This window comes from Aegilops tauschii, chromosome 3 (genome assembly GCF_002575655.3).
Source record: "Aegilops tauschii subsp. strangulata cultivar AL8/78 chromosome 3, Aet v6.0, whole genome shotgun sequence".
Lineage (NCBI taxonomy): Eukaryota > Viridiplantae > Streptophyta > Magnoliopsida > Poales > Poaceae > Aegilops > Aegilops tauschii.
Window position 1 is genome coordinate 248,960,449 of NC_053037.3, and position 16,112 is coordinate 248,976,560.

Consider the following 16,112-nt stretch of genomic DNA (forward strand, 5'->3'; position numbering starts at 1 on the left):
GGGAGGAACATATGCTTGTAGAAATTGCAATAATATCAAGTTTCCTCTCTATGTGCTTAAAGTTTTGAAGTTATGCTTGTTTTGCCTTCCTATGCTAGTTGATTATTGTTCCCATAAGTTGTTTGCTCACAAAATCCCTATGCGTAGGAAGTGGGTTAGACTTAAATGTGCTAGTCATATTCTTCATGATGCTCTCTTTATGTTTCAATTCTTATCTTTTATGTGAGCATCATTGAAATCATCATGCCTAGCTAGGGGCGTTAAACGTTAGCGCTTGTTGGGAGGCAACCCAATTTTATTTTAGTTTCTTGCTTTTTGGTTCTGCTTAGGAATAAATAATCCATCTAGATTTTGTTTAGATGTGGTTTTGTGTTTTAATTAGTGTTTTTGCGAAGTAGAACCTTTGGGAAGACTTGGGTGAAGTCTTTATGATCATGCTGTAAAAACAGAAACTTTAGCGCTCACGAGATTAGCTAAAACGTTTTACTGGAGAGTGATATTTAGTTGATTATTTTTGCAGATGATTACTAGACAAATTCCTCAGGTCCACCAATTTATTTTAGAATTTTTGGAGTTCCAGAAGTATACGTTTGATACAGATTACTACAGACTGTTCTGTTTTTGACAGATTCTGTTTTCTATGTGTTGTTTGCTTATTTTGATGAATCTATGGCTAGTAAAATAGTTTATAAACCATAGAGAAGTTGGAATACAGTAGGTTTAACATCAATATAAATAAAGAATGAGTTCATTACAGTACCTTGAAGTGGTGTTTTGTTTTCTTTCGCTAACGGAGCTTACGAGTTTTCTGTTGAGTTTTGTGTTGTGAAGTTTTCAAGTTTTGGGTGAAGATTCGATGGACTATGGAATAAGGAGTGGCAAGAGCCTAAGCTTGGGGATTCCCAAGGCACCCCAAGGTAATATTCAAGGACAACCAAAAGCCTAAGCTTGGGGATGCCCCGGATGGCATCCCCTCTTTCGTCTTCATTCATCGATAACTTTACTTGGAGCTATATTTTTATTCACCACATGATATGTGTTTTGCTTGGAGCGTCATTTTATTTTATTTAGTTTTGCTTGATTTTTGAATAAAATACTAAGATCTGAAATTCTTAAATGAGAGAGAGTCTTCACATAGCTACGTAATTATTTAACTACTCATTGATCTTCACTTATATCTTTTTGGAGTAGTTTGTCATTTACTCGTGTGCTTCACCTATATCCTATGAGTAAATGGTTGAATGATTTGAATGTCATAAATCTGAAATTATATATGTTTCATATGCCTTTCCCATGGGGAGTAATGCCTTCACATATAAGAAGTAGAGGTGGTAAATTTATTGAAGGTTAGCAAACATTGTATTGGTCACTTGAACAATTCATGAAAGAATATTGAGAAGAGAGATTTCACATATAAATATACTATATTGGACATCTTCTATGATTGTGAGCCCCATTAATTATTTTCAAACCTGAGCAAATTAGTTGAAGTTGGACAAGGAAGACAACATAATGAGTTATGTTTGGGTATATTTGTATAGAAGTTATATTGTTATGGATCCTCTAACATGTGGTGCTTGCTATTTAGAATCCTTTGCTAGCCAAAATATCTGTACTAAGCGGGAATACTGCATGTGCATCCAAATTCCTTGAACCAAGTTTCTTCCATGAGTGTCCACCATATCTACCTATATGCGGTATTTACCTGCCGTTCCAAGTAAATTTGCATGTGCCAAACTCTGGACCTTCAAATAATAATATGTTTTGTATGCCCGAATCGCTCATGTAGCGACTAGGGGCTGTCAGTATCTTCCATGCTAGGTGGGTTATTCTCACGATGAGTGGACTCCGCTCATCATTCACGAGAAAATGGCTGGTAACTGGGATGCCCAGTCCTATGATCAAAAGATCAAAAACAAATTCGCAAATAATTTAAACAAAACTCCCCCAGGAATGTTGATAGTTGGACGGCACCCGTTGTTTCGGACAAGCCGTGGAGTGTGAATGTTGGTGGAGGGGGAGTAAAAACTTTACCATTCTGCGTGGGAACCGCCTATAATGTATGTAGTATGGAAGATATTGGGAACTCTTGGTTGTTATGTTGACAATGAAAGCATACCTCTCAAAATTATTTTCATCTATGTTTTTGCTTCGAGCTCTGGCACCTCTGCAAATCCCTGCTTCCCTCTGCGAAGGGCCTATCTTTTACTTTTATGCAAGAGTTAGTAGTATCCCTTCTCATTCCAACCTACTCTTTAGTTGGCAAGCATCATGTGATGGAAAGATCTAAGCATATATGGCCATTCAAATATATTTGAGCATGAATTATTATTGTTGACATTACCCTTGAGGTAAAAGGTTGGGAGGCGAAACATTAAGCCCCTATCTTTCTCTGTGTTCGATGAATACTATTTGTTCTAAAAATATGCTTTGAGTGGTAGCAATCATGGAAGACTAAATGATAGTTGAGTATGTGAAGTTTGCTGAATCAAAGCTCTCACATAGACTCTTCCTGAAAATAAGATGAATTGTAATTGTTTGATGACTAATAACACGGTTGTTAGTTTTCAAGAAAGCTTGTGATATATACTTTAACATGTGAATAGTTTGTTACTTGATCATGAAAAGTTCTATGAGTTGAGCTACTGTTATGACAAATGATGATGCTAGAAAAGGTGATTGAAATTATCATTGATCAAACTTGTGCACCTGCTAGCATTCACACTTCATAAATTCTTTCTTTTATCATTTACCTACTCGAGGACGAGCAGGAATTAAGCTTGGGGATGCTGATACGTCTCCAACGTATCTATAATTTATGAAGTATTCATGCTATTATATTATCCATCTTGGATGTTTAATGGGCTTTACTATGCACTTTTATATTATTTTTGGGACTAACCTATTAACCCAGAGCCCAGTGCCAGTTTCTGTTTTTTTCCCTTGTTTCAGTGTTTCGCAGAAAAGGAATATCAAACAGAGTCCAAACGGAATGAAACCTTCGGGAGAGTTATTTTTGGAACGGAAGCAATCCAGAAGACTTGGAGTGTACGTAAGGGAAGCAACGAGGAAGGCACGAGGCAGAGGGCGCGCCCACCCCCTGGGCGCGCCCTCTACCCTCGTGGGCCCCTCGTGGCCCCCCTGATGTACTTCTTTCGCCTATATATATCCATATACCCTAAAACCTACGGGGAACACAATAGATTGGGAGTTCCGCCGCCGCAAGCCTCTGTAGCCACCAAAAACCAATCGAGACCCTTGTTCCGGCACCCTGCCGGAGGGGGATCCCTCACCGGTGGCCATCTTCATCATCTCGGCGCTCTCCATGACAAGGAGGGAGTAGTTCACCCTCGGGGCTGAGGGTATGTACCAGTAGCTATGTGTTTGATCTCTCTCTCGTGTTCTTGAGGTGATACGATCTTGATGTATCGCGAGCTTTGCTATTATAGTTGGATCTTATGATGTTTCTCCCCCTCTACTCTCTTGTAATGGATTGAGTTTTCCCTTTGAAGTTATCTTATCGGATTGAGTCTTTAAGGATTTGAGAACACTTGATGTATGTCTCGCCGTGCTTATCTGTGGTGACAATGGGATATCACGTGATTCACTTGATGTATGTTTTGGTGATCAACTTGCGGGTTCCGCCCATGAACCTATGCATAGGGGTTGGCACACGTTTTCGTCTTGACTCTCCGATAGAAACTTTGGGGCACTCTTTGAAGTTCTTTGTGTTGGTTGAATAGATGAATATGAGATTGTGTGATGCATATCGTATAATCATACCCACGGATACTTGAGGTGACATTGGAGTATCTAGGTGACATTAGGGTTTTGGTTGATTTGTGTCTTAAGTGTTATTCTAGTACGAACTCTATGATAAATCGAACGGAAAGAATAGCTTCATGTTATTTTACTACGGACTCTTGAATAGATCGATCAGAAAGGATAACTTTGAGGTGGTTACGTACCCTACAATAATCTCTTCGTTTGTTCTCCGCTATTAGTGACTTTGGAGTGACTCTTTGTTGCATGTTGAGGGATAGTTATATGATCCAATTATGCTATTATTGTTGAAAGAACTTGCACTAGTGAAAGTATGAACCCTAGGCCTTGTTTCCTAGCATTGCAATACCATTTACGCTCACTTTTATCGCTTGCTACCTTGCTGTTTTTATACTTTCAGATTACAAAAACCTATATCTATCATCCATATTGCACTTGTATCACCATCTCTTCGCCGAACTAGTGCACCTATACAATTTACCATTGTATTGGGTGTGTTGGGGACACAAGAGACTCTTTGTTATTTGGTTGCAGGGTTGTTTGAGAGAGACCATCTTCAACCTACGCCTCCCACGGATTGATAAACCTTAGGTCATCCACTTGAGGGAAATTTGCTAGTGTCCTACAAACCTCTGCACTTGGAGGCCCAACAACGTCTACAAGAAGAAGGTTGTGTAGTAGACATCATAGAGGAACGCGGGTGGCGGCGCAACGCTGAAAAAGGGGCCGAGGCCAGGTCAGGGGGCGGTGCAGCAGCGACTGCTGCAACAAAATGGTGGAGTAGCTCTGGGCAAGCCAACGGCTCGAGGCGAGGGGAACAGATGGCCGAGGTGGCGGCTGCCATCGAGGGGCGGAGGTCGGGTGCTAGCGGCACAGCAGCCCCAGCGAGAGGAGAAGGGAGCCGTTGGAGTCGAGGCAAGGTGATGGAGGCCAAGGGGATCTGGCGCGTGTGGCTTTCCTAGCATGTTTGTATGACGACGCGATGGGGATCGGGAGGTATTTATAGGGCATGGGGATTTGGTAGGAGGCGACATTGTCTGAGGGACTGGAGGAATTGAGGGAGGGAGAGAGCCGAGGGAGAGGCGGATCGATCGGGCTATGGTTAATAGGGGCGCGACTGGGCTTTTGCGGTCGGTTGAGAGGAAAATGGCCCTGATCGGCTGGTTAAACAAAAGAAAAGAAGGCTTCCAACATTGGAAAAATTGTCTAAATTCAAATGGAGTTGAATGTAAACCAAAAGAGTTAGAGTAGAACTAGATGTAGGAGTTAGAAGTGTCCAAAATCAAGAGATTTTTGGTGGAGCTTGCGAAAGTGATAAAGAAATTTGTGGCAAAGTTTGGAGGCCAAACTTGAAGTAGAATAGGCATGAAATTTATTTTGCAAGTGTGTTGGTTGATTCCAAAATAAATGGACTATCATTTTAGCTCCCTAAAATATTGGGAGGATATTATAAATGTTCTAAAGAGAACACACCATGTGCATTTCCCTCGGTTTAAATGGATTGAAGATCCATACAATTTTTTTTATTTGAGTTACAAAATTTAATGACATGATAGCATGATGAAATGATGCAATGCAAAAATAATATAAAGCAAGCAATAAATAATAATTATGGAAATGAATCGGTCTCGGACTGTCACATTACCATCTCAATCATAAGCCATCTGTAGAAATAAAATATTCTTTCGATAGTAGGTAAAAAATGGCTTTATGCAAACGAAACTTAGAACCTTTCACTGGCCAAATTGCATGTAGAGATAGGATTTTTATACTCTCTTATGGTGTGATTTGCCAGTACATTTCATGTGCCGACCTACACAGCTGCAACTTATTATGTTGTAGAAATTATATGACGGGTAAGTGATGCGTTAGGGTTACAATGTCTATACTCAACTTTGTCGTTGATGTTGATAGGACTCCATTGTTATTTTTGTTGTGTGAGCTATAAGTTAATAGTATCTACATTACTCTATAACAGGTGTTTTTTTGCTATTTCATCGAGGAGTGTGTGTGCTAGCTACTGATCGTATGTGGGTGTGGGCGGCGGTCTGGGCATCGGAACTGGGCGGCGGCAGCGAGGGAGGGGTGGTCGGGCGTGTGGCTGTCGATGGGAGAGAAGGTGGAATGGCCAATATGCCACCGAGTTGCGGACCATGGGGAGGACAAGAGCGGGCGTTGCGCGAGTCCGCTTCGTGCTCGCACCGTCCCAAACCCGCCCAAATCTGGGGCTCAAATGGGTCGCGCGCGGACAAAAGGCGAACACTGATCCATTTGTGTCGGCGCTTCGGGCCGTCATTTGTGTCCATTTCGATCCAAACGGACACCCGCGGAGAATTTACGTTGGCGTGTTGGAGTTGCCCTTAAGGGCACGTGTATGAAGACTTTTCGGTTGTTATCGACAAGGTAAAGTCGGCTCCGGTAGTGGAACGGCGATAGCGCGCTTCGGCAGTAGTGGTTTTTCTGTAGTCTCGAAATGTCGATGTAATTTTTATTATGTTTATAAGATAGTTAATGAAAAAAATTGTGGCACTGAAAAGCGCGCGCAACCTTTATTAAGCATGCCCGCTATAACCTAGTCACTAAGCAAGCTGTTAAATCCTGATTTCTGTGCTTTTGGCACTCCCACTCGGTACGGCGCCGACGGCGACATGTACAAAAGCATGGAATCGGAGAAGAGAATTATATAATATGTTTTTTGTTTAAGATAAGTAGAGAATATAATAATAATATAATAACATATAATTTTTTGTGGAAATGGAGGCATACCCCCGATAATAATAACATATAATAAGAGAGAAAGAGCTCAAAAGTTTAAAAAGCAGGGGAGCGAACGACCAGACGAAAAAGCCAGGATCAGACCCCACCCGTTGTCTTCTACCTTTGCAGTTCCAATTCCTTTGCTTCCCTCGTCGGCCATCCCCAATTCCCCAACATCTCCACCAGCCCCGCCCCGCCCCCGGCCGAAAGAAAAAGGCCCGCCCCAAAGCCACAAAGCGAAAAAGCCGACTCCCTCAGCATCGCACTTCCCCTCGACTCTCTTAACAATAACGATGCATCCCCTTCTGCTCCCTTCTCTTCCCTTCTCCCTCATCGCCACCGCGAGCGCCACCACCACACACCACTCTCGCACACCACTCTCGCTCTATTCGATCATCGCAACCGCAGCGTCGGGGAGGGAGCTATGTCCATGTCCAGCGGCGGCCCGTCGGCGCCGCAGCGCCAGCCCTCCATGGGTAGGCGGAACATCTCCCGGGCAATCACCATGAGGACGGATGGATACTCCGGCGAGGAGGAAGGACCCATCATAGAGAGCGAGCTCGTGCCATCCTCCCTCGCGCCCATCGTGCCCATTCTCCGTGCGGCCAACGAGATCGAGGACGAAAACCCGCGCGTCGCATACCTCTGTCAGTACTACCACTCGCACTTTCTTCACACCTGACTTAGTTCACCTATTCTTACTCCGACCTGCCTGCCTGCCTGCTCCACAAGGCCGTTTTACTGCATTCGAGAAGGCGCACACCATGGATCCAAACTCAAGTGGCCGTGGAGTCCGGCAGTTCAAAACCTATCTCTTGCATAGGCTGGAAAAGGTATGAATGAACCTATCATTCATATTCACCCTAATTGTCGATTGCTTTGAAACTAGTACAATGCATTACATCTTTCATGTTTGTTATTTCACAGGATGAAAAAGATACACAACGCAGGCTTGCATCAACTGATGCAAAAGAGATTCAGAGGTTCTATGAACACTATTGTAAAAAATATCTTGAGGAGGGTCTTCAAACGAGAAAGCCGTAAGCCGCAGCATTTTTTTTTTAAATATAAGAGGTCACCCTTAAGCTCTGTTCACCCTTTCTCTATGCATAACATACAGGGATGAGATGGCTAGATACTATCAGATTGCATCTGTCCTATATGATGTGTTAAAAACTGTGACACCTGACAAGCCTAACTCCGAGGTTCGACATCTAGCAACTGCAAATAATTGCAACATAATTGTTTTATCTTCATCACATTTTTCCACATCATGAAACATTATAACTTGGAATTAATACATGTCTTGCAGTATGACCAGTATGCTAAAGGTGTTGAAAAGGAGAAAGCTTCCTTCTCACATTACAACATTTTGCCCCTTAATATTTCTGGTCCCACACAACCTGTAATGGAAATACCTGAGGTTAGGTTATATACCATAAAACTTTGTTTCGACTGCTTTATTTAGTACAACATTTACTATGAATGATTGATTTTCTTGTGTGTGAAAATTGCAGATAAAAGCAGCAGTGGCCCTTCTTCGCAAGATAAACAATCTTCCAACGCCAAGGCCAGATACGACTAACGGGCCTCAAGGGATAGATGATGGACCTATTGTTCGTGACTTGCTTGATTGGCTCTGGCAAACATTTGGATTTCAGGTGGATACTAACCAATACTTAAATTTATATTCTAGACTGTATGATCAAAATCTTGCATCCTTTAGAATTTTGTTTTTCTAAATCACTTCAAGTGACCAGCTGGCAAAATTTACTAGTTTGACCAATTGGTTTCGCATGGAACTCACATAGTTAATGCTTATGTTATGCTAATGGAAAATACACTGTGGGTTTATTGTACGCACATGAATCTTTTAGGCACATCAATCACATATAAAATTTGTTCACAGACATTCATGAATCATGCAAGCTGTTTTCTAGTCACTGGAGTTGCGGATTTATACACTACTCTCTAGTCAAAAAGTAATATGGTGGTTTTGTGTTGGGTGGTCAGGCACCAAGGTGTCTGTTATCTGTTTAGGATTTCATACTATGTTTTGCTTTATTGTTGTAGAAAGGTAACGTGGAAAACCAAAAGGAGCATTTGATTTTGCTGCTTGCTAACATAGATATGAGAGGAAGTGGCAATGTCCACCAGGGTGAAAGACAAAATCACATGGTAAATATTTCTGTGAACTAGTTTTTGTCAGTAATGCTGGATCAACTCAACTTGGCAGAGCCCTTTTGCAAGTGGTGTTCCGCTCCTACTAGTGTCCATGTTAAACTGATTCACGAGCTTCTAATATGACTTGCAGATACAGCGTGATACAGTGGATCACTTGATGAAAAAAGTCTTTCAAAACTACATTTCATGGTGTCGGTATCTGCATTTGGAGTCAAACATCAAGTAATAATATAGCATTTTGTTGCACACCTGGTGCTCAAAGTTGTCCTTGATTCCTCGTTAACTGTAAATGATTTTCGTGCAGAATTCCACATGATGCCTCGACACAACAACCAGAGCTTCTTTACATCGGGTTGTATTTGCTGATATGGGGTGAAGCTTCTAATGTTCGCTTTATGCCTGAATGCCTTTGTTATATCTTCCACCATGTAAGTGACAATCTTGTTCTTACGTCCGAGATATCTGCTTTTGATATATATATGTATGTATGTATGTATATTCGTAGACCTATTCATATAGCAGTGATTATATAATCGTGTAACAAAGAAATTTCTTCTGATTGAAATGCAAAGGGGTGACATGGTGCTGTAGAATCTTTTTTCTCCGAAAAGGAAGGTTATACCTCCTGGTCTCTGCACCCTAGGATGCACACAATCATCATATTATTATATAAGGGGAAAGCTACTAGGCCAAAACACCTTATAACAGAGTTGAAATGACCAACAAAGGTTGACTAAGTCGCCATCTGACTTCTGAGGTATGCATAATGTATTCTGGTTGGTTATCACCCATGAAAAGAGAGACTACATGTAGAACACGAGTATTGGGAAATGCACATGATGAGGGTTTACTAGGGAGACACTTGTCATGGGCTAATAATTCCAGTCAATACCTATACCACACTAAGCACAGTTCTGCTATGTTTGTTTCTGTAAGTTGAGGACTTGTCAGGCCCAAGTCTGAAGATCCCCTGTTCCCGCGTGCCAGTTACGATTACAGCCGTCCATCTTGTATCCTAGGGACACCAGGCAAAGTTAACGGTTCACTTAATTGGGTCGCTCTCCTCCGTCGATTGACCATCCAACGGCTGTGAAGACGCAGGAGTGGCTGTTCATCGCCCGACAAGCCATGTGCTCTGCTTTTTCTGCTATTCTACTTTCTAGTTGCTGTAGTGGCTATAAAAGCCAGCTCTCCCTTTCATTTGAGGCATGTAAAAGAATTATTGGGTGTAAACCCTAGCCGCCGGTGGCGCGCTAACTACTTTCCCCTTCCTTCTGCAATGAAAACCCTAGCTCGATTCGCCCAATTCCTGTCCTAGTTTCGCTAGTTCTTGTTAAAATTCAGTAGTTTGGGACTCTGGTCCTGACAATTGGTATTAGAGGCCAGTCCTTCCTCGGCGGCGGTGTTGATTGGAGCGCTGTAGAGGTTGGCTCCGGCTGTAAAATCCCTCTTCGAGCTCTGATCTGGCGGCGGAGGCAGTTGGTGGCGGCCGGAGTGGCAGTGTTCGGATGCAGTCAAGGAAACAGTCTGGTTGCCCGAGAGTAATTCTCTGGCGGTAAAATTCCAGCTCCTGTGATCTGACCGTGCACCATCGGAGGCGGGCGCAGGCGGTGGCGTCGGCGGCGGTGACAAGCCATCCCACCCTCCCAACCCCCTATGGTGGTGATCGCAGACGGCGAAATCATGACGGGCCATGTGGATTCAGGTTCTACGGCGGAACTGCAGCTCGAATCCCTCGAGTTGGACATCAAGACACTGCAGCGGGACCGAGAGGAAGATCGCAAGGAGTTCCAGCAATTTCAAGCGACAGTTAACAGAAATTTTACTACGACGCAGAAGAACTTCGACAAGATCCAAGACAACTTCCGACGCCTACTGTTAGATCCTGAACCAGCCCAAGAAGATGGTGTGGAAGGGCAAGGCAGTGTGCAAATGAAGGACAACCAGATCAACTCACCGCGAGTGGCTCCTGGTCGGCCAAAACAACTACAAGCACCTACTCCTCCTTCTGTCGCAATGCCTGAAAAAGGAGCTCCCTTGCCAATTGGTACAGCTGTTCTGCGTGATCAGACAGGTAAGGAACTGAACATGGATGGGACTCCTAAAGTTCCTTACAGACACCCACACTATGAGCAAAACAAGGAAAAAGAACACTTTCAGACAGCACAGAGAGATGTGGTTCAGTTGGAGGAAATACAAGAGGAAGATGGGGCTGAGAATTATTATAGAAGAAGAAATGTTCTTACTGTCAAGCCTGCTAAGTTGAACATCTCTGAGTTTGAAGGACAAGACCCTGAATCATGGATTCAGAACTTGGAGCAATATTTTGCTGCTGCAAGAACTCCAATTGAGCATAGGACAGAACTGGCCATTTCTTATCTTAAAGGACCTGCTATTCAGTGGTGGAGGGGTACTGGTTATGCACCCTCTAATGTGCCATGGCATAAGTTTTGTTCTTACCTATCTGATAGGTTTTCTGTGGAGTCAGCTTGTGATGTGGTCAGTAACTTTCATGCTGCACATCAAGCAACAACAGTGGCTGCTTATGTGGAACAATTCGAGCAACTAGTGAATGGGATGAGAAGAGAAAATCCTGCTATACCTGATGATTATTATGTCTCCAGTTTTGTTTCAGGCCTCAACCCTTATATCAGAAGCTTAGTAGAGTGTTTTAAACCAAGGGATCTGCAAACAGCTGTGTGGTATGCCAGAAGAATGGAGAAATCTCAGCCTCCTTCTCAATCAGTGCAAAATAAACAGTATGTGCCTCAACCAAGAAGACAAGTCATGTTTGAACAGCCCAAACAACTGTTTCCTAATGCAGCACCAAACAGGAATGTGGTTATTCAACAAGCCAAACAGAACCAGGTGTGTTATAAATGTAGAGAGCCTTGGGTGCCTGGTCACAGACAGGTGTGTAAAATGAACCAGAAGGCACAAATTCAAGCTCTACAAGCTCAGGAGGATGGAACCCCTGAAACTATTTTTGTGGCAGAGTTTGATGATCAGGAACTGGACAATACAGAGCAGCTAACTGATGAAACTGTATTGAAAGTGTCAATGCATGCTGCTATGGGCATTGGAGCAACTAAAAATACTTTCATTTTGACTGTTAAGCTGGGTAATACTATGGCAACTGCACTGGTGGATAGTGGTAGTACTACTACTTTTATCTCTCCACAAATGGCTAGCAAGTTGGATGTTGTTCCTAGTCCTACACCAAAAACTAAAGTAGTAGTTGCTAGTGGAGGCATCCTTTGGAGTGAATTTCAAGCAAAGAACTGTCACTATGAAATACAGGGCCATGCATTTATTGATAATTTCAGAGTGCTGAAGTTAAAGGGCTATGACATTATCTTGGGAGTGGATTGGTTGAGGAAATATAGCCTATCCAAATGGATTTTATTAAAATGGAAATGAAGATATCTGCTCCTGAAGGACAGTTTATCACTTTTGTGGATGAAACTGTACCTCTCTCTAATGTTACTGAAGTAACTGACAACACTGAAAAATTAGTGGAACAAGCTGTGTGTGGATTTTTCTTGTTCACTACTTCTGGTCCTCAAATGATAGCAGCTGCTCAAGAAGTACCTGCTGATTTAAAACCACTGCTAGATCAATATGAGAAGCTCTTTCAGGAACCTACTGAACTTCCACCAAGTAGGCCTTGTGACCACAGAATTCCTTTGGTAGAGGGAGCAAAAGTAGTCAACCAAAGGCCCTATAGAATTCCTCAGCACCAAAAAGAAATTCTTGAGAAAATCATCTTAGAACTTCTCAAGAATGGAATTATCAGGCCCAGCACTAGTCCTTTCTCCTCTCCTGTGCTGTTAGTTAAGAAAAAGGATGGAACATGGAGGCTCTGTACTGATTATAGGAAATTAAATGCAATTACCATCAAGAACAAATATCCTATTCCTGTTATAGAAGATCTGTTGGACCAGTTAAAAGGGGCCAAAATATTTTCAAAAATTGATTTGAGAAATGGTTATCACCAGATCAGAATGGCTGAGGAAGACATTCCAAAAACTGCATTTGCTACTCACATAGGACTGTTTGAGTACTTAGTAATGTCTTTTGGACTTACTAATGGATCTCCTTCATTTCAGGCCTTAATGAACCTCCTTTTTGGACTTCTCAAATTTGTAGTGGTATTTTTTGATGATATTCTGGTGTCCAGCTTTTCCATGGAGGAGCACTTAGATCATCTCAAGCAGGTGTTTGATATATTGCAAGCAAATAAGCTGTATGCCAAGCTAGAGAAATGTTCTTTTGGCCAGAAGGAAATTGAGTATTTGGGCCATGTCATTAACTCTGAGGGAGTTTCTACTGACCCTACAAAAATTGAGGCTATTAAATCATGGCCTGCTCCAACAACTGTAACTGAATTGAGGAGTTTCTTGGGATTAAGTGGATATTACAGGAGGTTCATCCAGGGATATGGGATAATCTGCAGGCCCCTCTTTGATTGCTTGAAGAAAGATGCTTTTGCTTGGGCACAAGAGCAACAGCAAGCATTTGAAACACTGAAGCAGAAACTCACTCATACACCTGTGCTGGCCCTGCCAGATTTCAAAAAAACCATTTATTCTGGAAGCAGATGCTTGTGGTTATGGGCTAGGTGCTGTACTGATGCAGGAGGGCAGACCACTTGCTTATTTCAGCAAGAGCATTGGCCCAAAAGCTGCTGCATTAAGCACTTATGACAAGGAAGCTATGGCTATTATTGAAGCTGTAAAGAAATGGAAACATTACTTTTCTGCTACTTCCTTGATCATCAGAACAGACCAAGAGAGTTTGAAGTACATCCAAGAGCAGAAAATTACTGAGGGCATCCAACACAAGCTGTTGTTAAAGTTGCTTGGATATAACTTCACCATAGAGTATAAGAAGGGCAAGGAAAACAAGGCTGCTGATGCATTGTCTAGAGTAAAACATGCAGTTTCTGCATTATTTACTACTGCTACATCACCTGCTTGGGTTAAAGAAGTAGTGAGCAGCTACCAGCAGGATGATAAAATCAAGGAGTTAATTGCTGAGTGTTTTGTGGATAAAAGCACTGACAATGCTTACTCCTTTAAGAATGGTATATTGAGATTCCACAACAAAGTTGTAGTGGGGAAAAGCACTAACCTGAGGCAGGAGATACTAGCAACATTTCACAATTCTGAGCTAGGAGGACACTCTGGTGAGAGAGCTACTTATCACAGAGTAAAACTAGTTTTTCATTGGCAGGGTATGAAACAAGATGTGATCACCTTTCTGAAAAATTGTCCTGTCTGCCAGTTGAACAAGTCTGAGCATACCCCTTACCCTGGATTGTTAGAACCACTGCCTGTTCCTGATTTTGCATGGGCTCATATTAGCATGGACTTTATAGAGGGTTTACCTACATCAGAGAACAAGAACTTGATCCTAGTGGTGGTTGACAGATTCACTAAATACTCCCACTTCATTGCTATGAAGCATCCCATCACAGTCCAGTCTGTTGCAAGAGCATTCTCTGAAAATGTGTTTAAACTTCATGGAATGCCACTAGTGATTGTCACTGACAGAGATAGAATTTTTACAAGCAATCTCTGGCAGAAGTTGTTCAAATCACTGAACATCAAGTTGCATATGAGCACTAGTTATCATCCACAGACAGATGGCAGACAGAAAGAGTGAACCAGTGTTTGGAGAATTATTTGAGATGTATGTGCTTCCAGCAACCAAGGAAATGGCATGGATGGCTGGCCCTAGCAGAGTGGTGGTATAATACCTCTTTCCATACTTCTCTGAAGATGACACCTTTTCAAGCTCTTTATGGTTTTCCACCTCCTATGGTTGCTGAATCAGCTCTACCAGACACTATCTGTGAGGACAATGAAGATTTACTGCAGAACAGAGAGCTAGCAGTAGAAGTGATCAAGCAAAACCTCTTGAAAGCACAAGCTAGAATGAAATTCTTTGCTGATAGAAACAGGAAAGAGAGAGAGAATTGGTAGTGGGAGAAATGGTTTATCTTAAGCTGCAGCCTCACAGACATAATTCTCTCAGTTTGCACAGACACATAAAACTGCACTCCAAGTTTTATGGACCATTCAAAATTCTGAGTAAAATTGGAAATCATGCATACAAGTTGCTTCTGCCTGAGGACTGTCAATTGCATGATACATTCCATGTCAGTCAACTTAAAAGGCACATTGGTCCCAAAGTGGTGCCCTCCTCCAATCTTCCCCTGGTTGGTCCAGATCGGACAATCAGAATTGAACCTGAGGCTATTCTGGAGAGGAAGCTCATTCCAAGAAAACAAGGCAATATAAGCATTCCAGTGGTTAGGTGGTTGGTGAAATGGGCAAATCTACCACCAGAAGAGGCAACTTGGGAAGATTCAGCTTTTATCTAGAAGGTTTTTCCTGCATTCGGAGCTTGAGGACAAGCTCCAGCTCAATCGGGGGGTATTGTCAGGCCCAAGTCTGAAGATCCCCTGTTCCCGCGTGCCAGTTACGATTACAGCCGTCCATCTCGTATCCTAGGGACACCAGGCAAAGTTAACGGTTCACTTTGTTAGGAATAAGCAACTTATATTCCCATGAGGCCATAGGCCGAAATATATACATGTACAGGTGTGGAACATATGCAGGAAACCCTTTATACAACGGGATAAATACAAAGGGGTACATGACTTATATTATAACTCTAACACCCCCCTCAAACTCATGGTGGATGAACAACACTGAGTTTGGAGAGATAAAAGCCATGTTGTGCTCTAGTCTGGGCCTTCGTCAAGAAATCCGCCAACTGTAACTCGGAAGGCACATACTGAAGAGCAATAACCTGATCCTGCACACCAGCACGCACATATAAAGCATCAACACCAATATGCTTGGTGAGCTCATGCTTCACAGGATCGCGCGCAATGCTAATAGCACCTGTACTGTCAGATAAAAGCAGAGTCGGTGTAGTGACAGAAACACCAAAATCCTGAAGTAACCACCGTAACCAAGTCACCTCTGCCGTCAAAAGAGCCATGGCTCGCAACTCAGCCTCAGCACTCGAACGGGAAACTGCAATCTGTTTCTTCGTCCTCCAGGCAATGAGAGAACCGCCAAGAAAAACACAGTAAGCAGAAAGTGAACGGCGATCAGAAGGATCACTAGCCCACGTAGCATCCGAATAGGCCTGAAGCTGTAAAGAACTGGAGCTAGGAAAGAATAGACGGTGAGAGATCGTGCCCCGAAGATATCGGAGAACACGAAGGAGATGACTATAGTGAACCGATGTGGGAGCAGAGACAAACTGACTTAGAATATGAACCGGATAAGAGATGTCCGGACGAGTGACAGCTAGATAGACAAGACTGCCAACGAGATGACGATAACGCGTCGGGTCAGGGAGAGGATCAC

The 16,112-nt window shown here is 42.7% G+C and overlaps 1 protein-coding gene across 2 annotated transcripts in view; it reads left to right on the plus strand.

Moving 5' to 3' along the window:
* Nucleotides 1-6,658: 6,658 nt before the first annotated feature.
* LOC109777214 (putative callose synthase 6) overlaps nt 6,659-16,112 on the plus strand; it is a 46,570-nt gene continuing 37,116 nt past the window's right edge. The window contains exons 1-9 of one of the 2 annotated variants that reach the window (XM_073510369.1): nt 6,659-7,187; nt 7,273-7,373; nt 7,468-7,580; nt 7,661-7,745; nt 7,853-7,963; nt 8,058-8,201; nt 8,614-8,718; nt 8,855-8,946; nt 9,029-9,152. In XM_073510369.1, the coding sequence (XP_073366470.1) occupies nt 6,965-7,187; nt 7,273-7,373; nt 7,468-7,580; nt 7,661-7,745; nt 7,853-7,963; nt 8,058-8,201; nt 8,614-8,718; nt 8,855-8,946; nt 9,029-9,152 (1,098 nt within the window). In that variant the 5' untranslated portion in view covers nt 6,659-6,964. The remainder of the gene's footprint in view (nt 7,188-7,272; nt 7,374-7,467; nt 7,581-7,660; nt 7,746-7,852; nt 7,964-8,057; nt 8,202-8,613; nt 8,719-8,854; nt 8,947-9,028; nt 9,153-16,112) is intronic. The other variant, XM_073510370.1, reaches the window with a different exon arrangement.